The 27,714-nt window shown below is 36.5% G+C and overlaps 1 protein-coding gene across 7 annotated transcripts in view; it reads right to left on the bottom strand.

The window, feature by feature from the left end:
• Positions 1–27,714, bottom strand: part of LOC113514491 (actin-binding LIM protein 2) — a 97,126-nt gene that overhangs the window by 28,091 nt on the left and 41,321 nt on the right. For all 7 annotated transcript variants that reach the window (XR_008253078.1, XM_052896893.1, XM_052896889.1 and 4 more), the window contains exon 2: positions 38–198. Coding sequence is in view for 6 of the 7 variants with exons in the window: in XM_052896893.1 (XP_052752853.1) it covers positions 38–198 (161 nt within the window). In the remaining variant the exon portion in view is untranslated. The remainder of the gene's footprint in view (positions 1–37; positions 199–27,714) is intronic.

The raw sequence follows: 27,714 nt of genomic DNA, 5'->3' as shown, positions 1-27,714 counted from the left end.
TGTGCGTGTGTGCGCGCGCGTGTGTGTGTGCGCGTACCTGCGGGCAGTAGTAGTGTCCGTCTTTGCAGAAGAAGCCGCCCTTGGCGAGCGAGGCGGCGCACGTGCGGCACGTGAAGCACGCCGTGTGGAAGTACTTGTCGGACACGCGCAGCACCTCGCCGCTGCACTTGCCGCCGCACGCGCCGCACACCACCTTGCCTGCGCACACGCACCACCATCATCACATTAATCGACAGCCTCTCTTATACGACTTGGACTGGCAATGGGGCTGTCAAACTCCATTGCTAACAATCCCTCCCCCTCCTGCTACTTTCCATCAGGAGGGCATCATAGTGTTGTCTTTTTTTATGCAATTTAGAATGGCAAACAAGCTGACGGCCCACCTGATGGAAAGTGGTAACCGTCGCCTATAGACATGAACAGTACCATGGATATAATAGAATATATTATTTCGCCTATGATACATCCCATACGTTGCCATTCCTGAGAACTCAGGTGTTATTCCTCTGTATCCTATAAATTCACTGCCATATCCCACCCTTCAAACCGAAACACAGCCATGCAAACACAACTGTTTCACGGTAGAAACACGAATGGGACAGAGGTGCTCAAGCAAACGACTTTTGTACAGTCTCTCTTTGGTATAAAATTCTGATATAAACTTAAATATCATAATAATATTACGTTAAAGTTACAGCATAAAAACGTTAATTGATCTCAGTTATGTTAACTACCGTACTTTTCAGCTATGTAATTAATCGCCTTCTTTATTATAACACTTTGATGACTTGATAGGACATAATGTTGCCCCTATGACCACTTTCCTGTTCCAAAATTAGACGTTGATCACCGTCTGTAAGCGGTTAAAATAGAAACCAATGTTTCAATTTAGTTATAAATAGTGGCTTGTATAAATATTATCAGATGTTTGGCAGACGATCGACGCGGCGGTAACACGGATGTGAACACTTTCGATTCATACCTATTACATTTGCCTTCTATTATCACTATGCTAAAATATGCGAACTTACGACGGCCATATTTTATGAAGAGTATTCGAGATAACTTGTACCGGTGTTTGCTAAAACTGTAAACAAAGATTAAGTGCGAAATAATGTACTATTCTAGTAATTTACGTCAGAATCCAATTATGTTGTTATAGACAAATACTTGATGACTAAGGCGAATTTAAAGATTTCAAATGGTACACAACGAGAGACCTATATGATATATTCCAACACAGAGTTTAATTATTATGACTTTTCAGGTTTTTAACGATAATTTTGCTTCATTACAAACATTTTTTTTTATTAATATACTGTGATTTAAAGAAATATTCATTTACTCTATAATTTCAATAAATTCCAATTCCTGCATGCTCTATGTAGAGAGAGGGGGGGGGGGGGGCGGGCGGCGGCAATAAAAAACGCACGTAATAAATTCCTATTAATCGGCGAGGTCAATTGAGCCCGCACCGTGCCCGTCGGTCGGCCGAATGCCGGGTGTCGGGTGCCGCGTGCTGAGCGCCGAGTGCTGGGTGGCGCGCTCCCACGTATGCACAGGTCATGCACTCATCAATTAGAACGACTACACACGAAATATAGGCACAGTATAAGGCTCATTACGGCCGTGTAGCATTCACGTTTATGTATATCAAAATGTATAGGTGCGGACTGCTGCTAATATCTTCAACGAGGTGGATCAATTCAGTCATGCCAACCAAGGTCTACCATATCGCCAATAAAACACAATTTATTATGTTCATATTTCGCCGTTGACGATACAGAGGGAGACTTTGTACAAAAGTCGATTGCTTGGGTACCTCTGTCCCATTCGTGTTTCAACCGTGAAGCAGCTGTGTTTGCATGCCTGTGTTTCGGTTTAAAGGTTGGGATATGGCGTGAATTTACTGGGTACAGAAAATAACACCTGAGTCCTCAGGAATGGCAACGCATGGGAGGGTATCATGGGCGAAACAGTATACTCTGTTATGTCCATGATACTGCTCGTGTCTATAGGCAACGGTTACCACTTTCCATCAGGTGGACCGTCAGCTTGTTTGCCATTCTAAGTTGTATAAAAAAAAATTCATACTACGCAATATACTTTGTGGACTTAAATAGTCAAACAACAATCATTTATAACGTGCATAATTGTAGACAAATCCGTAATTTTTATGTCGATAACGTGCGCGGCAACAGTGCGAGCCGCGATCTTTTGCAGTAACTTGCATTAATTTGTAGTCTCAAAGCCAATACATTCATGTATGGTTCAATGTTGGAATCAACGAATCTTTGGACAGACATATGGTAGGTGGGCAAGGCATAGTCCAATGTGTGGGTACGTGGTATGACGCGCCCATTGGAGGCGCCAGAGGTCACGGGTGCAACTGCAATGACCTCTGATTATTGTTTCAATCAACCGCAGCCGACCCGTGCCCGCGTGCTTACAACCTGAGATATCTGATAGCAACATACATTTACTTACCTTGATTTATTAATTAACAACTGTCACAAACGCTCCGTAGTGAATTCAGATATTTATGACCTGACACCGACTTAGCCTCTGTGTGTTTCACCCAGAGGTCACATATATCGGTTACCAGAGCAGAGTGAAATATAAACTGGCTCCAATAGATGTTGAATGAACGTAGGTTTTATTTACTTTAGAGGATGTAACACAAATTGGGGGGAGGGGGTGCCTTAAAATGTAACGATACGTTATCGAATAATGCGTTTCATAACTGTTTTTTTTATTTATTTAAATAATAAAGTAGGGAATTAAAATCTCCCACGTTGGCAACCCTGTTCGTTTATGTTTTACGGAGATTCCTCAGACAGTTATTATACGTCATTTTTATTTAGTCTACGTTGTCAGTATTCGCTAGTATTGTGGCTTTTTGGGAAAAATGGTCACTTGGGTGGTACATAACGTTTAAAGTTTGGGCTCAGAAATTCGTTACGTAGGTGAGAGGGTTAAAAAATACTTGAATGTCTCATTATTGGAAATACAAAACATAATACAGTAAACAACATTTCTTAAAGTAAAGGTATTATTACAGAATAAAGATAAAGAATTATTTGCAAAAACATGTGTGTTTAAAGATGTCATACTCAAAGTTCGAACACGTTTTGCCAATATTAGCACACGATATTTTTTGTTGACGAACTTTAGGTTTACAAAAAATAGGATAGTTAAATCTCAGGGGGCACTGTGATTACTCTCACACTATTATAAGTCACAGAAAACATGTGATGGAGTATGGACCAGATCACTAGCGAGCTGGTTAAGTGACGTGAACACGACTGTCCTATAATAGTAATAACTGTACGTTTACTGTTCAAAACATGTTTGTAAATAACGAATTTTAAAAAGGTTCTCGACTGCAACGTTGATAATCATTTTGATTGAAGGCCAATCTCGGATAACCGGGTACGGATTGACAGTTACGACATCTGTACAGTAGATCAGAAAAGTTACAATACGACAGTGACGTTTGTTCGTGATGGAAAGCTTACGGTAAAGGTGATCTCCTCGATGGCTCTCGAGACAAGTGTACTGTTCTAACTGGCTTTATTAGAGGGAAAAGGATTGTTAGCAATGGAGTTTGACAGCCCCATTGCTAGCAATATACCTTATTAGGTCGACCTCCACGTGGTTCCCCCTGGAAACCATCGTAAACAATTCTTGTTGAATTCGTCACGATGGACTAACTGACCTATTCATTCTCACCTATCATCCTTCACTGGTGCCCCGCCGGTGTATACAGATAGCGCGAGTGAGGCTACCATTCCATTATCATCCATTAAAAAAAAAAAACTGGCTATATTTGTGTTTGCTAGTGCGAGCAATAACATAGTGTTAGGCACGTACGAGTACAATAACGTACTCGTATTTTTCTAATTATCAACAAACAACAGAACATCAAGAAATTAAGAAATTATTATGAAATCCTTAGTAATAAAATTATAATTATAAATAAAAACGTGAAATTGTTTATTCTTCTTGGCGTCATAATGATTTAATCAATAACTATGAATTTTGATATATACTTTTTATAAGGTCAGTGAACAAACGCCAGTTGCGTGGATGAAGTCACGGGCAAAAGTTAGTATCAAATAAATAGACAGGTGCGAAGTAGAACCACGCGGGTGAGGTGTGTACCGTTGCACTGGGTTATTAAATGCGAAATTCATTGTAACACAGCACCATGGATTCCTATAAGTGCAGTTTTTACGGTTCCGTACCAAAACGGTATCGAGGAACCCTTATAATGGACTTTGTTCACCCGTGTCCATCACATGAAAATGTGAGGAAAATAACTATCGCCCTTTATCTCCGAAGTTTGTGTAGCGAAAATTTTAAAATAATTATAGTTTCGTAGAGGGATATACGAATATGACAGGAAATATAAAACAAGGTTTTAAACTAGCACCGTTTTTAAGAAACAAACAAACAAACCTAGTTACGTGGTCCAGTTTTTAACCACAACTATGACCCACAATAAGTAATTACGAATTGTAGTGTTAATATATAACATCTATTTATCTAATTTGTATGAGAAATGCAATAAAGATTATTTTATCTTATATTTATATATACAAAGTACGACGTGTGAGTCCAACTTGCACTTGATCGGTTTTATTTATATATTATGATTCCAGTAATATCATACACAACATAGGTAATATTGTAATGAACTTTAGGCCATCCTAAAATGGAATCCGCTGCCTCGGAACCATATAAAACGATCAAGTGAAACAATCGACACGGCTGATGTCAGCATTTTCCTTTTTAGTGCATTGAACGAGTGCAGTATAGTGTGGGCAGGTGGCGGCGACGCGGCGAGGCGGCGACATGCAGATTCAGCTGTTAGTCGTGGGTTTAATTCTAATCTTTTTTTATATGCAACTTAGTATGGCAAACAAGTTGATGGCCCACCTGATGGAAAGTGATAACCGTCGCCTATAGACATGAGCAGTACCATGGACATAACAGAGTATACTGTTTCGTCCATGTCGCCCTCCATGCGTTGCCATTCCTTAGGATTCAGGTGTTATTCCTCTGTATCCTGTAAATTCACTGCCATATCGCACCCTTCAAACCGAAACACAGCCATGCAAACACAACTGCTTCACGGAAAAACATTATTTATCCATATACAATTATTTGTATTAATATGTTCATATTTACCAGGACGTTCTCTTTTTGTCATTGTACTGTATTAAAGCCATGGTGGTTACGTAATTCCGATTGCTTTAAATTGAATTGATTAGTAACGGAATGCCCTTTGGGCGCGTGCGCACGCGCAGGTCGCAGTGCAGCGAGTGGTCTGATAGCACGTGCTCGCCACATCTGGCATACATTCTTAGTGTTTATCTCACCGTGCACTAACGCGATACGGCCCGAGCCGGCATCAGCAACACGCGTGCCACATAAATACTGATGGGTTTTTTAGACAACAGCTATTTTCAGTCATCGCTACCCCACAGTGAGGAGATGGAATCATTTTTTTATTTTGTCTTTCTGCCTCTACAGTTACGGCCCCGATTTTTATTAACAGATTATAAATAACTAAATCAATTGCTTATTTTATTTAAAAAAAAAAAAAACATATTGCCAATACCTAGACAGTAATTCATTTGAATTAGGTCTTATTAATAATTATATGCATACAAAAATACAGGCGAATCGAGCATATCTTCATTTTTTAAGTTACTCAATAGTTTATATGTACCGTATATACATAATGCAACATATTATATTGTAACAGATGACTTTTTATTGTCGGAAACTTCTAAAACGATATAAATGACAGTGTCGCCGGCTACAACACATTGTCTAGACATTTGTCAAAATAAAATGTCGCTCTGTTGTGGTCTATGTGACCCATGACATGCCGATAATCAATATGAACACAACAATGTGTCATATGTGAGAATCGTCCAAGTAGTGAGACAATTAATATTTCCATGAGTCACTGCTCATCATATCATTGAACATTACAGTGAACTAAACCCAAGTAAAGCACCTGAATTTAGTTCAGTATTAATGCGTACCCTCAAAATGTAAATTGTTCAAAACACATTTAGTAAAAAACGTGGGTCGATATAAAGGCAGGAGATGACTAAAGAAAAGAAACGGGCTGTGTGAAAGTGATACGCACAAAACAAGAATAAACCCAGCCAAGAATGACACGAGTATACCCACTGGTCCAAACGATTAATTGTATTGTTTATTTTTTCCATCTATACACTTTCTTCCGAGTAACTCTATATAAAGTATAGAGAAATCTGGAATATAAAATGAATATATCTCTGAATCAAATTCTTAAAATACGAGGTTTGTCCGGAAAGTACGTATAAAAGTTTTTTAAAAATTTTATTTTACAATTATTCAGGTAAATCAATTTTATCCCCTTCAAAGTACTCCCCCTGTGACATAATGCACTTGTGCCAACGCCGTTTCCACTGTGAGAAGGCTCCTTGAAAGTCCTCTGGTTGTAGGTTTCTCAGCTGCCCCGTCGTAGCTTTTTTTATCTCATTTATGTCCCCCAAATGCCGCCCCCGAAGTACCAATTTGGTTTTTGGGAACAAGAAGAAGTCACACGGGGCCAAATCCGGCGAATAGGGGGGTGTTCGGTCACCGTAATGGAATTTTTACTCAAAAACTCACGGACAACAAGAGAGGTGTGGGCAGGGGCATTGTCGTGGTGAAGAATCCAACGCCCCTCTCGCGCCAATTCTGGACGAACTCGTGCCACACGAGCTTTGAGGCGTCTGAGCACATCGACGTAGAATTTTCCATCAACTGTCTGGCCTGGAGGGACGAATTCTTGATGGACAATCCCCCGAACATCGAAAAAAACAATCAACATTGTCTCGGCCCTCTCTGAATCTTTTTAGCCACTTGTGGACGGTTGGTTCCTTCACAGCATCATCCCCATAAACTGTTCTGAGATCGGCAAAAAATTTCACGGCCATTCTTGTTTCGAGAGAAACTTGATTACGACGCGCTGCTCTTCAACGGAAGCGGGCTCCATGCCGACGGGGTTTCGTTAAGAGGTAACTTCACAGATGGCGTGACAAGCCAGTTCGCACCGCACGGCGGTCAGACCAGAACTGAAGCATTGTTAGGGACATAAGGAAGGGGTCCTGCGCTTACCTGGCCTCCCCACTCCTCTTTCTCGCATTCCAGAACACTTTTATACGAACTTTCCGGACAGACCTCGTATATTTATTAAAATGTTTCAATAGTTGTAATTTTTTGATAAAATGTTTAAAGAAAAAATAAATAAATTGCTTCCAGTAAAGAACACAGACAGACATACTTCGCAATTAATGACACGAGAAGAGACGTGAACTACCTGGATAATGAAGTCATAACTGTGTGCGCTAGACATAGTTGTCGTTACAAACGTACATTATTGTATCGAGCCACTCCCAGTCACCGACAATGCCACCCAGACAGACAGGAGCGCCGTTCGTAAACGATTTACTTAGAAACATACTCGTATAGGAAGTACAATACGTCGTGAAGTGTACATACATTTCAATTGAACGCAGCACTAACAGAAAGACCACCAATACCAGCTTCAACCTGTTCCTCTCCAAGTAAATGCTAACCGCCTCTAATATATAACATCTTTGTCTATATGCATATAGCTAGTGTATCGAAAGAGGCATTTTCAAGCAATGAATCCATCAATGCTGCAACTGGCAAATGTTCTTAGATAGATTACTGTATTGGCCGCTGACTGAGCCATAAAGTCGATACATGTGAGTTCTCGTAGTTAGATAATAGAAAATATACAACATCATAAATTAAAATCCATAACTGCACCTGGAGTGTGATGACGACAAGAATAAACAAGAAATTATTTATTGAAAAAATCGTATCTCTTGCAAAAAGAAAAAAAAATTAATTAAGCACAAAATAGTAATAAAGTAACATTAGTGTCAGCGACGTCGTTAATCCATTAAAGTGCTAAACGTAACGCGTATGTAACTGACATAGAGCTTGCGCACGTATACCACGTGGCTATTCGAAAGCTTACGTCAATACCATATACTTTGCATTTTTCCATTACTACATCGATATAGAATGTTACTTTGTGTATAGGCTCGGATTACACTACAATTAAGGGCTTACACAACGATGATCATTCTAATTTTAACTTAGAATACGTAAAACCTTTTACTATTTAACCATGACATAGGGACGGCGACGAAATATTAATACTGTATACACGAAATCTCAATAAAAGCAGTAGGACCGCAGTGTAATGGCCCGCGATGATTCGAACCCTCCGAGGCGCTCAGACTACATCATCCATTCGAAACTTGAACTTAGCAGGCGCTTCATTAATCATGCCGTCGACTTCACTTTGAGGTCGGTTATGCAACAAGATGTTACTACAAAAAACGACGCGTGATATAGTTATGAGCCAGCCGGTTGAATAAGGGTGTTTTGGTAAAAAGCTGGAATATGTACAATGATAAAGAAAGCAATCATATGAATACAAATTTTACTCTTCGGGGGTTGCAATGCTTGTAAGGCGTACCATTAGTGGTACAAAGTATGTTCTGCAATATTTATGTTGTTATTTTCCATCAGGTATCTGTGAGCTTGCTTACCACTCCCAGCAATTAAAAAGTATGTTTCCAGTGAGCGGCCAGTGCACAGGAATTACAATAACGCACCATAAGTGGACGGCGAGGGAAACTTTCATACACTCATATAGCTTAAACGTTAAAGGTATGCTGGTTTATATTTAGCGGGATTATTTGGCCGTGCGCCAGAGCAGCCGGCGTACGATCACACGATCGTTTCCGCGTTTTGTTTTGTTGAGATAGGTTATTCTATCGCAGACCCATAATAATTTGCGTATTTAAACTGATTATGATATGAATATTCATCGTACAACTTGCACATAATTTACATGTAAATGTATGCACCTTATATTCTTCAAAAAATATTCGGTTTAATAAAATGAACAATGTTTGTAACAATTTATAAGTAAAGCTTGAATAATGAATGAAAATTACATAGATAAAGAAGAACACGACAAGAATGATGGTAAAGAGGCAATAATGTACAGTCTAGTCGCTAAACAGCAATCTCTTTCTGGATAGAACTTAGAATATACTATAAAATTAACAATATTAGATTAAATCTATTATTAGGATATACTGTATGGTATAAACTACACCAGTTGGAAGACCTGAATAGTTCATCACTTGTTCACTACAATTTATAGTTCTACAGTGCCAGTGTTTGTATTTTTATTTCGATCCAAAGAGACTTGTACACGATCATCCCATTTCATGTATTTAATGTTATCGTAACTTGAACTGACTATGTATGAGACAAGGTACGAACCATGCAATGAACTAATATACTAAAATGAACACATTGAAAAATAGAATTATTAACGTAGAATCGTTAAAATTGAAATAAACCTGAACAATATTAGTTAGGATTGCGATAAGAAGTTAATTATAGCTGTAATAATAGTAATGTAACACGCTAACGTCAATTGCTCAATTTAAATGGTTTAAAGAAAAAAATATTACAAAATAATGATTGCAATTGATCCATCGATCACTGGAGGCAGAAAACGAACGCGGAGCAAAAACCTTATGTGCGATAAAAACCTGTCTATGGCACGAGTGAGTGAGTCAGTGCTCGGAGCGTGGTAAGAATACTGTATGTACGCCACAGGTGGATGATACGTTACTTAAGCAGATTACATAGCGTCACCGCCGCCAATAACAGTATAATATGTACGTATTTGTATTCTAGTATATCATATGCTTTTTTAATATTAACCTGATCAGCTACTCGAGCAACTCTGTTGATTGCTTATTACGGTATTGTGTATCCTCGTTTAAATTATGGTATAATCATTTGACATTGGTTCTACATGTATCTTGTAAAAAAGATGCGTCCATCATTAATGTAAAACAAGATTCGACGGCTAGGCCTGTCTTTAGAACAAATAATCTTCTTACTCTGTGTAGTATATATATCTTAAACTTGTGCATATTTGTACGCAACATCATGGAATACTTCACTCCAAAAGCACTGGTTTAAAGTCGGAAATTAGGGTTGCAAGACGGTTTGTTTTTACCCTTGACCAAGACGTATGTATGAAGTAGAAGTGCGTATTATGTGGCAATATGAGAATCATCATCATCTTCTTCCTACCCTTATCCCAATTATTTGTGGTCGGCGTAATATGATTTTATCCATATTACAAAAAGATTTGGCAATATGTGAATACAACTAATAAATACATTAAAAGCTTGGAAGATAAACTATTTAGCAAAAAGTAAAAAGAGTGACTTTATTAGTTAGTTATTGAGAAATGTTTTTATAATTTGAAGGAATATTTTAATAATAAAACATAGAAAAAAACGTTAAAATTGTTTATTGTAATGTATTTTGATTATTTGTAATGTAACTGTATATCGTAATTTCTTATAATTTTAATATTGTACGCCCGCAACGGGTGACTGTGTAATTACCACAGTATACACAATAAGGAATTCATTCATTCATTTGCCTCAGTACGTAATAGAGACCAGTTTATATGTAAAAATGCAATGTTCTACACAAACAGAATTTTAATTGAGCATAACATTGACAAGAGCGTTCATGATCAGTTAATTTTCAAACTAGAATAAATTAAGAGATTGCCCTAGCGATAAGACCGCCTTTTGTACCTTTATGTGTATATTTCAATCTGTATTTATGTTACTGTATTTCATTTGAATTATTCACTTGTCATTGTATATTTTTATTTATGGTGCAATAAAGAGTTAAATAAATAAATAAATAAATAAACATATTTTTAAATTTCTGAATTGTTTTTAAAAGAATATTAAAGACAACCGAGACTCCAAGGAAACTATCATGTATGCAGGAGATGAGTTAGTAAAATACACATACAAAGTTGTCTGTATATTGGACAGTTGCTACCTAGCCTTTATACGCCGCCAAACGAGCGGAATTTCGAGATAGGTGATGATGATAGTAAAATTAATGAGTCTGTAACTTTAAATATTCTTGTTGCAAGACAAAGTTCGATAAATCACAAGTGATACCTCGGGTGCTAGTGTCAATCCTATAGAAGGAATATAGCAGGATTAAAACATTCGTTATACAGAAAAAATATCTACAGACATACATAAACAGGAACTGACTAGCTGATCAACCCACAGCTGAAACTGGTGGCTCTAAGAATTAGTTATAGGATATAAAACTACAAAAAATAGTTGGATAAAATTACTTAAAAAAAACCTCGTAATAAGTTTTATATATTTAAATATATAATCAATGTAAACAAACGAAATAGGCTCATAAATAAAAATGCCTGTTAGGACGCACATAAATCTCTAAGACGTCAATAGCGAAGGCCAAGGATCTTGATTAATTGGCGATTCATCACGATAATTTGAATATAAAACTTAGTTGGGGATAACGCCCAGAGTCCTGTATCGATCCCGGTGCTGTTGTATAAATATATATTACTGCATTGCAGGCTCATTGGGTAAGGGGGCTATTTCTTACTTTTATATGGACTCATCCACTTGTAATTGAAGTCACGTAGGAGAATTAGATGATAACTCATTTGATTGAATGAATTTTATCCTTCTTTATTTGCATTACTGTTACGTCTAGTCTTCCCATATATATAATTTCAATTAATTATTTGACATATTTCGATCAAGCACTATGATTTTAATTTAATTTATCCAAAAAATATTGTAATGTCTGTACGTGAAGCATCATTATTATAACTATTATTTCGGGTTTTGTAATCAATGCTAATGGAATTCAAAACAAAACGGTAGCGCCGATGTAAAGCAAGTAAACGTATTGCAAATGGATGTTAAAATAGGTAAGCGACTCATTCACACATGTGTTCGGACGCATATTGCCGATTTGTTTCTAACTTCTTCTTGCTTAGTTGTACCAAGATCATTGTAATCTCAGCTACATCGTCGATAAGATCTAGATAAAGGTAGAGCAACTGTCGAGTGCTATGCTAATTTTTGACAACGAAGACTAACATTCTGTAACATTTTTAAATTTTTACAAATTCTGTAATGCAATATTCTGTAGTAATAGTTTGTTATTTAATTAGTAGTTCAATGATTACATAAAAACTTATTTAGGGCTACCATATGTCTACACTTCTTAGATTTGCTCTAGTTTCAACCAACCAGAGATTATCAGAAAATTGTCTTCAGTAGGATTTCATTGGTTTATAATTATATTGTCCAGGGAAACACTGATTAATTTAAAGTGAAATAATAACTACAGCTAGTTATATATACTCGTATATACTTATCATATTTTTAAAGAAATGTATGTATTTCGTCCCGGCACTAAATAATGGGAAAAGATAAAAGGGAAAATACTGATCTGCGATTCATGTTGGTCTGTTCTCGCTGTTCTACGATGTCGATGAAATGTATATTAATACAGTAATCTATCATTCGTTAAATCACAGACATTCAGGCAAAATCTCCCTGTACAATATATACCTATAATACAGTACGAGTATTATTATTTTATCTATGGTGTGGAGCGGACTAGATGGCCGCGCGACGAGGCGGCGCGGTGTGCCGGTGAGTTAGCGCGCGAAGTTACGATGCAAGGCCATTATCATTACGCCATATTTCGCCAATTGGCGTCTATCAGATGTCGGCCGGTGGCTGTCATTATCACACCCATTGATATATTGCTTGACACCGATAGTCTCACGTCGAGATATATTTCATGAAAGATGAAGGATACCACAGTTGCAGAAAAAAATGTGCAGAAAAGAGATATAAAATAACCATCTATTTTATTCACAAGTCGGCTTGTTATTAATTTTCAAGGTAAACCCATATCAATATTTAGTGTTGTAAATTGCTATAGACTACATAAGGCAATAAATGTTATTATAGTCTGTTTACAAGGTATAACCATTTTAAATGAGATTATTATTTGAAGATTAGTCGGTAATCACTCTCGTATAATTCGTTATACATATAATATTATGCAATCTATGAAAGTATACATATATATAACTAATTATAATAATTGATTTTTAATATGCTTCTTGTCTACAGTGATACCATGTCGTTCCATATTACAAATCAAGTCAACTCGCAATCATGAACACGATGTTTCGCCAAGTCACATACACAAACAAAGACCTACATGAGAGTAACGATCAATGTTATTAGCATATTTATGCAATTCTAAAAATAAATATTGCCTTCTGCGAACGACAAATTTTCTGCGTTCATTGTACTGCTGACGACAATGTGACATTGTATAAGGCAATGATTTGAGTAAAGAAGGCCAGGAGGACAAAATTTCAAGTTCAATTAAAAACATCTAAAACGCTTAATTTTTTTTTTTTTTTTGCCTTATATGTCACGTTTAGTTCATGCCAGTTCCGGTAGCGTAAAAGAGAACTGACTGTCTTACGTATATAAATGTACATAGACATTATGAATTACCTTTATATGAAAAGGCGATTACATACGTAGTACAGTGTAAGTTTCTGATGCGTACTAAGTACAGAGGCAATTAAGCAAGTGGCAACTATTTCAACGTTGGAAACTGTTATTTTCTCCTCCATAAACGGCCATTCAAAGCGAGATTGATAGCATTCCTTGATACCAGTGCTGGATGGAAATCTATTAGGGAGCTCGATTTTCAATTACGTCTAATAAACGTCATGAATACATTTTAAATTCGTGCATCTAGTATATAATTTACGAATAGCTGTATGCACCTTATATTCTTCAAAAATTATTCAGTTCAATAAAATTAATAATGTTTGTTGCGATTTATACTTAAAACTAGAATAAATGAATGAAAATTATATAGACAAAGAAGAATACACCATTACAAGAGAAAGGTAAAGAGGCAATAATGTATGGTGTAGTTGCTAAATAGTGAATTCCTCCTAGAAAATACAGGATACAATTTGAAACATACTGTAAAATTTACAATATTAGCTAAAATCTATTATTAGTTAGAATATTTTAATGGTTCGTCACTGGTTTAATACAATTTATAGTTCTACAGTGCCGATGTTTGTATTTTTAATTCGATCCAAAGAGACTTGTACACGTCCGCCGCATTTCATGTACATATTTGAAAGTTATCGTAACGTGAACAGACTGTGTATGAGACAAGATACGAACCTTGCAATGAACTATAATAGGTAAGGTACATTCGGAACGATAAAAACAATTTTTATGAGTTTATTGACATTAACATAATTATAGACAGAATATCCGAACAATGTTACGTTCGTTAATTTCTCAAAGGTTCCAGTACAAAACCAAAATAACGAAGTCACTGTACCATGTGTTAACAAGAATGTTCATTATCTGCTTTTACTGACCTACAAAAATAATTACAACACTTTTCTATGAACGAAACATCCACACAGTTGAAATATGAGGTTTTTATATGTTTGTAAGTAAAAACTTGAGCACGCTATGCAGGTATCTGAATGAAATTTTGCATCGAACGAAACTAATCTATGAGAAGATATACTTCATGTGTATATAAGTTATATTTTCGCGATTTCGGACCAACTTGAATAATGTCTCTTTTTATAATGAGAGACTTTACGTCTATAATAATATAATCCATACTGCCGTCAAGTTTGCGTTTTTTCTCTTAAATTATCATTAATTGTCAACGTTCAGCGTTTTTCATCTATTGTCACAAATGTGATCTAACATGACATGAATAACATTGTCATTTATCAGCTATAATGTTTCGCCAGCAGTATTACATTACAAGGCGTCCGTCACGCGACCAAAATGAAATGCAATTATCACACTTAATTCTTTTGTTTAGTTATTAACCGATTCAGCTGTAACGCTTTCACCTGTTAGTTTCACTCCGGGTCATTGCGCCGGTGATAAGACAAAAAGGCAAAAAGGTCAGTTCGAAATGTTAAAATGTAATTTGAAGCGTGCGGCTAGGTGGGGCCGCGAGAAGGTACGGAATCTAGGTACGCAGAACCATTTGTGTGTAACGAGAAATTAATTTGGACTTTCATAATTATTTTGATTTCACGGTTAGATTAGAAAGACATGACAATATTATGCCCATCATCACACACAAAGAAGACTTTAATGAAGGGACCAATACTGTAGAGTTGGTTACAGTCTAATGTAAAAATTATTAGGTCGCTATTAACTCGAAACAAAAGATAGATAAATCTCCCTCTACATTAAGCAGTGGAATAATTTTCTTAAAACTTTTAATTTATTAAAGTTACTGAATGCTTTTATGAATTGGAAGTTTCACATTTTTATGAACAACTAGCTAGTTGTTTCCTGCAGCGTGACCTGCGCGAACCCCATTATCTCCCGTTTCTGTGGCAATACTTACACAAAAATCCATTCTCAGCGCTTCAAATATATAAGGGAATCACTATATAAAAATTATGTTTATTTTTTTAAATCAATCTCATTATTGTACATTTATTTTGAAAATTTATGCTTATTATTTTACAGTAGGCGGAGAGACCCACTGACTGCACTAATGTAGCTATACAAAACAACAAGGGATTATATTTTTCCCAGGAAAATATTTTTTCTTTGTACTTTGATTTTGGTTTCAAAACATGGTTGTCACTGAGTAGTCCCACGATGGTGATGACGTTGCGTGACACCATGCGTTATTGATCATGGCGCGTGTCGCAGCGGCGAGCGTGACAAATCGCTACGTCAATCATACCGCTTTCTACAGACGCGATTTAGATAAATCGACGCCTTGGGAGAGGACGCTGCGCCTAATGTCCGAGATAAACCCCCCATTGTTGGTGTATAACTTAAATATTTTGTGAAAATACTATGTTGAAGTAAAATAGTAAAAATGTATACACAAAATATAAAGTAGAAGGGATTGATCTAGCAATATACTTTGTCAGGTCGACCTCCACGTCATCCCTCCTGGAAACCATCGCGTTAAATACCAGATGTATTTATCACAATGGACTGCATGCCCCGCTGTTTTATCCTCACCTATCATCTCTCTCATTGGTGGCCAACCAGTGTTCAGTTGATTCATGGGTGAAAATGGTATGGTAACCCCGCCTTGATATGCGGCGGAGCACCAGTGAAGGGTGATAAATGAAAATTAAAACCATTTCATTATCGTTGGGCGTTAAAAAGAAAAGAAACAGTATATTCCAGTTCCAAATACAACCGAACCGGCAAATTGTAGGCAAAAGAGCAAATGCGGACGACAGTCGTGGCCGGGCAGCGGACGCGGCGCGAGGCCTCTCGCAGGATGAGCACAATTTCCAAATGGTTCCGACCTCGCTCCCACATCTCGTATACATTGTTCTATCCACTAATCACGAGTACACTTCGCATATTATATGTGTGTGTCACCGAGCGCAAATATACTTCGCCTGCACAACGCAACGGAACTCGAGCCAACATTGTATAAACTTTGTACAATGTTTTGCTTGCTAAAACTGTTTATAACACGTACCCTCACCGGTTACTGCAACAAGCTATATTTTCCTATCAACAAACTAATTTAAGACATACAATAAGAGTATTGAACTCTGGTAGCCCTCACCAAGTCGGCTCGATGACTGAATACAATGTAAAAGCTCCATTTGATTCAAGATTGACGGCAATTTCAGCTAATAGCGCACGAAGTACGATATCACTTTACCTAAATGTATTTTGATTACTGGATGCTCAATCAACGTCTGCAGGTAATTCCCCTGCGGTTACATAAAACCACGGAGTGTAATTAAGTAATATAATAAGAACGGGCGCAGTACAAGTGCTTTCACCTGACACTTAGAAAGCGCAGGGATCCGCGGACAGGCGGCGGTGGCGGCCGAGAACTCCGCCCACGCTGATTTATTATTACAATATGAAGTCGTTAAGACCGAGTGCAAGATAAAGAAGCGGTTAAGAGAGCAGTTAGCAACGTTTAACTACAGATCACGGTGACGGGTAAAATTTGCAACGTTCCACGGCACGAACCGCGTCGCGCGCCCCCCGCGAGCAGCTTTCTAAAGCCACTGTTCTCTTGATCCATCACGCCCTATTCCGACACCTGAAATTAACCCGCAATCAACATAAAAAATAGAAAGCCAAATGGCCGTATATATATTTATAGGTAGATGCAATCATGGCGACCTTACATTGAACAAGCCTTTCACTGCATCGCTATTACAAAGGTCATACACATACATCTACTGACGCACGATAAGACGATTCCATTAACAACAACATCTCTTTTAATCTAGAACCTATTTTGGGCGCGTATATTAAACACTAATGTAATGAAGAAGTATTTGTTTATTCGTTATTTCTGAAACTTTTAAATCGATTCTAAAAATTCTATTTCTAATATAAAAAGATGAATTAGCGAGACTTAAAAAAATACAATAAAAAAACTTAAAAACGTTTAGAAATTGAATGAAAACAAGTGTATTTATACCATTAACAATTATTTAAACAATACCATGTAAAAGCTGAATTTTAATAGACTAGAGACAACAGCCAAAAACTTTATACTCGTAGTACGAGTACAAAGGCGTTATTCAATTATTTCTATGTAATCAATAAAAAACGAATGTTTCCTAACTATACCTATTATTATCATAAAAGAAATCTAATAATGGATTGCAGAGTAGGTGATCAGACAATAAATTTGTTATGTCAGTTTATAATAATGGCAAACGTACACCCATTACAGTAAAAAGAAAAGACGGAAAGTGAGCAATCAATTCCGAGCCGGATGTAGAGAGTGATCATAAGATTGTCCGCTTGTTGTTTCCTCCGCCGAAAAGTTAATTTAATCGACCATTACATTATTACAATTACTATGTTTGGATATTTTACTTTAGTTGAGTTTAGTCACGGTATCATTTGGTATCAATTCAGACAAGCGTAGGTGTTTCGGTGTAAACGACCTTTCATTCTAAATCCAAAACCAAACGTTTTGTTTCAAACACACAACGTCTGTTGTGCGCCATGTTTCGCTATATTCAAAAAACACACCAACATAAATTTTTGACAGTTTTGGAGACAGTTGCTTGAAAATTTTGCCATGAGAGCACTCTACCGTTGCTCAAATAACCTCTTTGATTATTTCCAATCAAAAAATTTTGTTGCATATTTTAAGTATTAAGACGGATCAGGTTTATTTGTAGAAACTTCACTAGCTAATGAATCAGTGCTATTTTGTTTGGTTAATCTAATTATGAAAAATAGGGGCGAAGCCTGTGGCATAGCAACTTCGTAGGAGACATATTAACAATAGAAGGCAAACTAATCATAAGACGAATTAGAGACAATGGTGACAGATCTTTCTCAAAAAGGTCTGATATTAGCAACCATAGTAAGGGTAGAGCAATAAAATAACAACACTTACATATTTACAAATAAGTACCGGATATTTTAGGATGCTGTCACCGCATCATTGATCCTTACCTGCAAACATAAAAATACATATTAATATAATGTATTTATTTACCAACAACAACATTATTTACGATACTAGAATTCTGATAAACAGGAAAATAACTACGTTATCTAGTAGGTAACGATGAATATTTGCATAATTACGCGTATGGACAATAAACTATGCTCACCACTTGAGCTTAGAAATTATAATTAAAGTGGCAAAGATGAACAGCTATATTGAATGGAACAATACATAAAAGCCCATCAAACACTCTTAATAGATGAAACAATGCAGCCTTTCAACTGCTTAAAGAGCGACAAGCAAGACAGATTTTAGTCTTACCACGTCACTTACATTAATTTCAATAAAAATGAAGTTATTTCTAAAAACCTTTTTTACATATTATTCTACCAATAAACAATAAATTGAAACATATTTCTACAACAAATAGAGAATACAAAACAAGAAATGGCTAATTTGTCGTTCTGGTAACTTATTTATTTGTTATTCATGCTATTTATTTTCTAAACTAAATTCATGTGGAGTATTCTTTAACCTCCGATACTAAAAGTTAATATAATATATACTACTAAAAGCTATAAGTTTAACGTGTCTAACTGTGCCTGTTTGTGAAATCGTATCTCCCAATCGGATTGACCGATTTTGATGCGGCTTATTTGGTTGAAAGATAAGTTCAGTATGTGTTTGAATATTTTTGAATCTTTTTTTTTAATCTATCAATTGATTTTCTACTTGACGAAGGGATTACATCACCTTGCATAAGTCCAATTCGTTTGTAATTGAGTGTACCGCTACTCCGATTGTATTTCCTTGACAACGTAGCCTTGGCCTGATACAGCAGCATCAAGTAATCTGCAGGATACTCAACTCCTCCGCAATGTATAACAGATACACTAGCAATTACCGTAGCAGCGTCTTTCGACTCATTAGAATGCTCCCATTGAGTGGGTGTTACCATAGACAAATAATGATCCAGGCCTTTTTAAAGATTTTTGTGTTGTAAGTGTTGTTCGGAAGCATAAATTATTTAAACTTATCTATGGTTTTATGAATAGATAAAGACGTGTAAGTAAATAGACAACATATATCATCAGATAGCAATAATCGCTTCTAATTTAGTACAAAAAAAAAAATCTATTTAAATGATACAAGTTTTATAATAAATACGAGTATATCTGTGGTGGACATTATTGACACAATTTTGTTATCGTGCGCGCGACGTTACCTCATAATCGAAATTCTCTCCAAGCACAGTGCGTAACTAAAAATAACATTCGTGGCACGCAGCTCGCAGATAAGATTACATTAATGATGGCTTCACTCTTTACCGCACCACCGCTGATCTTACAGTACACATTTATACAGGAATTACTACGTATGCGTTTGACGCTGTCAACATCAAACTAACACCTAATCCACAATAATATGTATTTCTTTTATTGTTATAAAACTTACGTCCTTAAACGTATTGCATTATATCGATACACACAGAACAATCTTTGTAGTGACAGTCTATGAGTAAAACCATGTTCAACAGACAATGATTGGCTGAAAAGATGACGATGCTATGCTTTTGAAATGATTCTTAACAAATTTCAAAGACAAGGCAGTTCTTAAATCGGTTGTATTTTTCTGATGGTTACTTTGTAACTCCGTCAGTTATAAACTGATTTGGAAAATTATTTTTTTTTATATGAAAATATACAATTACAGTTGATCCCATAGAAGTTTTATCAAAATCGATTGAGTAGTTTATTTAAAATCAAAATAACTGGTTTTGCTACAGTTGAAATTGGTTTAGTCCCCGTGTGGTCCCGGCATAGAATAGGCCACCTCTTCCTTTCTCGTGGGTGTCGTAAGAGGTGTCTAAGGGAGAGGGTAAAAAAATAAAACTTAATGCTGGAGGGATGGGCAGCAGCGTCCCTCTTAAAACATCCTCAAAGCCTAATTGCGGTTGCCAATCCGCATGCCAAGCGTGGCAACTACTGGCAAAACCCCCTTAGAGGAGGCTTATGTTGAGCAGTGGATAGTTAAAGGCTGATATGATGATGATGATGAAGTCGGTTTATTTTTATAGACAATCTTAGTTACTATAAGTACCAAAATGAAAAGTAGCTGGTTTCAATAAGCCATTATGTCAAGGAATATTGCAATCTCTCAATACTCTATTATCTATGAGAGCATGAAGAATACGAGTACGCAGTTAGAAATTGCAAAAAGATAAAGGAAGTATCCTGCTGTACTGCTGAATATTTGGTGCGGTCACCTAGCGACACGTTACACATTTTGCATATGTAAAACCGTATATGTTACTAGTGGCGGTTCACTTTGATGCTGTGAGTAATATGTAAACGAACCCTTGTTAGGATTATAGACGTGAAGGTGTGTATCTTATAAATAGTTTAATATACTTAGCATAGCTCATGAACATTTAAACCTTCCATAGCGATCCGACAAAACCCACGCAATTCTTATGTAAACAATGGAAGACCTTGCAAATACCATTACTGGGCTTTTATGTTTCGTGCTCAAATAGTGGGTACTTTTGGAATTTAGTACATTTGATTATGAGTTTAGATCATCCATCAATAGCGTCGCATGTCCACAAACGAGCCAGCGGCGCGACACTATCTATGTGGACCATCGGTGCATAACTTTACACACTGCATCCGTTTATATTGTGCAGGTAACAATGGAAACTGCATAAAAATAATATAATACGAGTATTTATATATACAAGATTTGGTGCGTAGTACAAATGATTGTGTTAAAATGGAGTTAAACTAAACAAGAGCTGGGAGACGTAACATAGAAACAGACAGGTTGAAACTAACAGAACAAGGCAATCACAAGGGGCAAAATGGTTATCGAGTGAAGTTAGGAGTTCTAAGGCTTCTTTCCCACATATAAGTTGTTTATATATGATTTTATTTCAATATGTGCTCTCAATTGTTAGAAAAGAACATGAGTACATGCAAGTATATACGCGGACTCGTTACAAATATTTTGTTTAATTTGTAAGATCATAAAGCTCTCGCGCTACAAACAATTTTTATTAACCTACCACGAATACACTAGTTTTTATATAGGCGAGCATTAAGAAAAACTAATTTGTTTACAAGTAACAGTATTTTGCACATGTCGGTCGTGTGAACTCTAGTGTACAGGGGATTACATGCGATTTTTGCACGAGCACTGAAAATAGAATGATGCGTATAGTAGGCCACGGCTGCGATGATGTCAGAGACCATGCTCATGTGACGACCACTGTTGGCAGCTCCGCGCCAGCCGCCCGCCGTTCATTCATAGCCGGTGGCAGCGTAGTAGCGCGCAGCGTCACCGAGCTAAACAAGATTTATCGCATCAATGATACACTGCAACCCGTAACGATATCGCGTGCTGCTGACAAGTGAAAGATGACTGTAACGAGGAGACGAATACATTAATAAAAACACTGTTATTGATGTAATAGTATTATTCATCTTATGACATAATGCATTTTGTACGTTTAAAAAACAACTTCGCAATACCTTTAAAATATTTAGATCTGGGCTAATTATATGATTAATTTATCCTATTCGCCAGGCCTGCGTATTTTTATATCACAGTTAATATTTAAAAGTTTATATAGCAGAGATGTCTGTCCAGACTTGTCGCCACAGCGTTAGTCAATTTAACATGTACAGTCGGCTATCGAATAGACTGCATATTTGCCGGTTAACCATTTTCTTCCTTTTCGTTTCAGTCGACAGCCGCTCTCGTAAAAAAAATAATTCCTTACTTTATATTCGTCCATTACAAATTCTCAAATGTATATATGTCATTACCATCTCTCTCTCAAACAGCTCCTCCCCAACACACCCCAAAAACACCAATAGCTTTTTTACCCTTTTTACCTTTTTTTTTACGATTTTTACCCTTGTACATTCTATCGTTACCTTTCAGCTCCTCAAAGGTTGACTGTAAGAGATCCCTCTATGAAATAAATCCGCCATTGTATATTAAATCTTTTAATGTGTCCAATGTAAATTATGTACAATAAAGATAATACAATGCAATACCAATATGTTCATACAAATAACTAAACGAGATCAACTAAGAATGGGCATCACGTCATCCGTATTACATAGCGAGGACGAGATTCCCCACACAAGTGAACCTTGTAACCTAAAAAAATAGTCGACTCAACATCAATTTAAAAAAGTCTATCTATCCTATGTAAGAGCTGCGCTCTTGTCGGTAGAGCTCTTGCCACTCACTACGGTTTTCAGCGAGTCTCTTCACCTCTTGTTACGACACGACACCAACTCCTTCCTTGATCTGCCTGATGTAACTATGTCTCGGTCTCCCTCTCCCCCTCCTTCCTTCTATATTACCTTCTATTCTAATGTTTATAAGTTCGTTGTGTCGTATCAAGTGTCCCAAAATTTTTCCCCTTCTGTCCTCAATAGTTCTAATAATTTGTCTTTTTTCCCTAACCCTAAGCAGGACCTCCTCATTGCTAATTCGATCTCATTGCTCACTGATAATTAAAAAAGTACTAGTTCAAAATTCAAATGAACAGGCAAAGGCAAAGAGAGACGTCCTCAGGAATGTCGCTGCGTCCTATGTCAAGAGTTAATTATAAGCCATATTTTTAATATCAATTTATTTTATTGTGTAAGACTAATGCGTTTTGCTAAGAGGGGAGAAATGTTATGTATTTATATTACTAATAGGTGGGTACCTGTGTATGTTACAAGGTCAAAGACATCTATAATAAAGTTAGTGCGTATTCAACCTCCACTTTTTTCACTCGTCCCCTGTCTCGCATATTTAATAGTAATTTATGATTTTTAATAAACAAATGCAAACAGTATTGAATAAACCCGTATATGGAGCGAGTGCAGGTTGCTATGACCGTACTAATAATAGAGGTAATACAACATATTTGCGTTGTTCGGGCTACGGATGTAACAAAGCCAGTACGGGCCGTTGCCCCCCATTTACGTACAATTGAAACATTAAACGGTCGATTAACGATTTCGTATTGAAATTCAGAACAAATCACCGCAACAAAACTAAAAGTAATTGTAGAAATTTATTATCAGTGCCACTTTGAGAAAAGGTTCTTCAAGCATAGTACAAATTATTGTGTAATGACTGTGAATTACTTGAGAAACCTCTACATATATATATATATATATATATATATATATATATATATATATATATATATATATATATATATATATATATATATATATATATATATATATAATCTTTATTGACTTATAAACGCATAGCATAAACTACAGAGGTTATAAACTCGAAATTTTGAATGTTGATGTTTTAATTTTATGCTTCTTACTTTAAAAATAGACAGAATAAAATATTTTTTCCTTTACTTATTACTCACACGAGAGCTAAGCTGCAGGCAACAGAAAGTTATTTATATATGTAAAATTAGAATAAAAAAAGCTTTTTCAAGAAATTAAATATTATGTACACTCTTATTTCATTGAAAATTTGATCAGTATGACAATGATATTTATCTTTTTCCTAATCACGACTGCCTATAATATTTTATTTTCTAAATAAATCATCATTAGAACCATCTCAAATCGAATTAATTTGCATACTACCAAATCTTGCTAATTAGAATAAACCAAGAGCGGCCTCAGACCATGAAAGACGAGGTAGAGTCCTCTAGAAAGTCTAGGTCACGACGCAAAGGTCAAAGATCCATATCTACAGGCGGCAACAAAATTAACATGACAAAAGAACATAAGCTATGAACATAAACATTATCTCAAGGCAATGTTTACATTTACTTTGTTAACTGACAATATCCCGTGCGCGAGCTTAACGAGATCGTGGCCGCAGTCGTTACAGGAAAGCACGTTGACTTCATACAAGAGGTCGAATACCGTTCAACTAGCATCGCGCATTATTAAATTTCCAACAAAATTTAACAGTAGCTCTGTAGTGCAGCAAAATCATTATTTTAAGATTTTTATCAAAGTTTCACAAAATATCTACCATCTGTAATCCTATATTCTAATCATATAATTGTATTACATTGTAATAAATGAGTAAACAAATAATATTAATTTGAGTTTCAAAATGTCTGCTGTTTCCAAAAACGTTGCAATTGAAACGATGCCACTCAAGGAAGTAATTTTTAACAAAAACAAAAAAAGGAAAAGAACAATAACGTTTAAAGCAAGGAAGACAAACTAAGCCTTCACAGTGCCAAATCTAGGCGCACAAATGACATCATTACAGTAAACACGTTGAGCAAATCGTAACATAATCAGCGAGAAGCGGACTTTATCGCGCGGCCTCGCCCGACGTAACTGATAGAGAAATTCATATCGGTACAATTATATTCGCCACAAGAACGTTACAAAAGTAATAGAAACCGTGTCCTAAAGCAATATTCACGCTCTACTTGGGAAAGCGATATCGATAACGTTTAGTTAAATTTGTATATCAACAAATACATACAGTGGTACCTCGACATACGAGTTCAATTCGTTCCGTAACCTTGCTCGTATGCCAAATTGCTCGTATCTCAAAGCAATATTCCCCATTGAAATTAATTGAAATGCCATTAATCCGTACTCCCAAAAAACCAAGTGTTTTTGTTAAGTGTTAGTCTGAGGTGGGAGAAACTGTCAGACACCAACATCCAGCCCGCATGTTGGGGTCGTGTGCAGCGGTGTAGCGTGTGATTCCTCGTGTCTCAAGTCTTGCTCTCATCTCAAAGTAATATATCGTTTGCTCGGCGGCTCGTATCTCAAAATACTCATATATTAGGGCATTCGTATATCGAGGTACCACCACTATATACGAAAAAGGGGAAGTGCTATTGCATCATTGACCACTAATTGTTGTAAACCGTCATGTAATTGAATTATAATACGTACGCATTACGAGAAGCCTTCTTTAGATAAATTAAATTCGATAGAAGTTAAAGCCACGTATTATTTTAAAAGATTATAATAAATATGTAATTAATGTCCAAACACTTATCAATGTTACTAGAAAAAAAAATTAAACACCTTGAACTTGAATGTTTACAAATAACTACATCCGATATTAACGAACCTAGTTTATAAATATTTGATTTCACTAACCCCATATTAGACTTTTAATGGATGATAATGGAATGGTAACCCCGCCTGCGCTAACGGTATACGCTGGCGGGGCACCCATGAGGCATGATAGGTGAGGATAAAAAGACAAGTCAGTCAGTCTATCCTGATGAATTCTTCTATAAGTAACCACGACAGTTTCCAGGGGTACCGTGTGGAGGTCGACCGGATAAGGTATATTGCTAGCAATGGGATAGTTAAGGGAGGAAAGGGATATTAGTACCTAATGGGGTCTAAAACCCCTATTGCTAGCAATATACCCTATCACGTAGACCTTCACGCGGTTCCCTCTGGAAACCATCATGTTTAATTCTTGCCGAATTCATCATGGTAGGCCAACTGACCTGCATTCATTCTCACCTATCTTCTTCCACTGGTGCCTCGTCGGTGTATACCAATAGTGCGGGCGGGGTAACCATTCCATTTTCACCCATTAAAAAAATGGGATAGTTAGACACCATTACTAACAATCCCTTTTCCCCGTTATGTTAGACTAGTCAACATAAACGTTATAATTATTATTTTAGTAAAGCGGCTCGCTGCAGTATGTTTTGGTTTCCTTTTATCGACATTTTATCTACGATACGAAAACATATCGTAGCAATTCCTGAAAAATCGCAAGAGCTTTGAATATATAATTAAAAAGAATATCTTGAGTCGATTCTGAACATTTAAAAACACAATGACCCCCCACTAATTAATTAACAAAATAATTATAACGATAAGTGTAGTGCTTTTATATTTGTTATTCTATGAGATGATTCAGCGAGAGAGGAAACTTAATTAGAGACGCACACTCACGTGTTTGTTACATGCACTCAACTATCTCCGTGTTATCAATACGGAAACAGATGAGAGCGTCTTTAATGTCAACTGGCCTTGTTTTAGACTTATTAATGTTATAAAGCGACTTTCAAAAGAAGCTAGTTCTCAATTCATTTGTATGTTTTTTTGTTACACAATTACGTTGTCAATTATGAAGTCAATTATTAAGAAACATCAAGGATGATTTTAAAACGTCATGCTCTAAAACATAGTATTTACCCGCAATATTAAAAAAAAAAACAACATATCTATGGCGATCATATCACCTGCTCCATCTATTGTCTATGCCAAATTCGCGTAGTAGTAGATAACGGCGGTGTGAGACGAGCGCCGGCCGGGCCGAGCGGCATCTCGTAGCACAACAACGCGCCGCGCGATGATGTCATCACTTGATAGTGGACACTAATGATGCCAAGGGCAATCACGTCATCGACACTGTGACACCGCGCCGTCACACTACTACTACACGGCACGCGACATCGTCTCACCAATATCACGAATGACCAGGTTAAATAAATTAAATTATCATGCACAAATTACAAGTGGAGAAATAGAAAGTTCTAATTATAACTGAAGCTACTCAAGACTTGTTTACTAACGGCACAGTGAGTCTATCACGCTTATTACGATTACGAATTCAATCAAGTCCAAAAGTACTTGAAAGCTTCCAAATAAAATACACGTGTTATTACTGTGATAAGATGGCAAATAATGTAGTAATGCAAGCAAGGAACATGTCAAAAAATACAAAATTGAAATCTATACTTATAATAAATCTGTACATGAAATATATTTACAAAATAACTATCAGGGGGTGATTAGTGATCGATACTGATGCCAAAAATGCAATCACTAAAATTTTTGTCTGTCTGTCTGTATGTTCGTTATATAAACAAAAACTACTCGACGGATTTTAACGAAACTTGGTACAATTAAAATACTCCTGGGCAGGTTATAGTATATTTTTATCACGCTACGATCAATAGGAGCAGAGCAGTAAAGGGAAATGTTGGGAAAATGGGAGAAGTTACTCCATTTTTAAGCTTCCGTCGCGTGTGCAGCCTTAATGGCCACTTTTTAAAATGTAAAAATGTCCACCCGTGCGACGCCGGGACGGGCCGCTAGTTACAAATAAGAACATAAAATCTAAAGAGTTTGCATCGGCTGGTCGCCAATACGAGTAGAGACAGCTTTGTAATTTTAAGTCGTTCGTTAAATTGTACGTACCCTGTGTTAAAGCGAGTTTTCAACGTTCGCT

The sequence above is a fragment of the Galleria mellonella genome, unplaced genomic scaffold (assembly GCF_026898425.1).
Source record: "Galleria mellonella isolate WM207_F2 unplaced genomic scaffold, CSIRO_AGI_GalMel_v1 utg35, whole genome shotgun sequence".
Lineage (NCBI taxonomy): Eukaryota > Metazoa > Arthropoda > Insecta > Lepidoptera > Pyralidae > Galleria > Galleria mellonella.
Note: the sequence above shows the minus strand (reverse complement) of the source record. Positions and strands in the feature narration are given on the sequence as shown.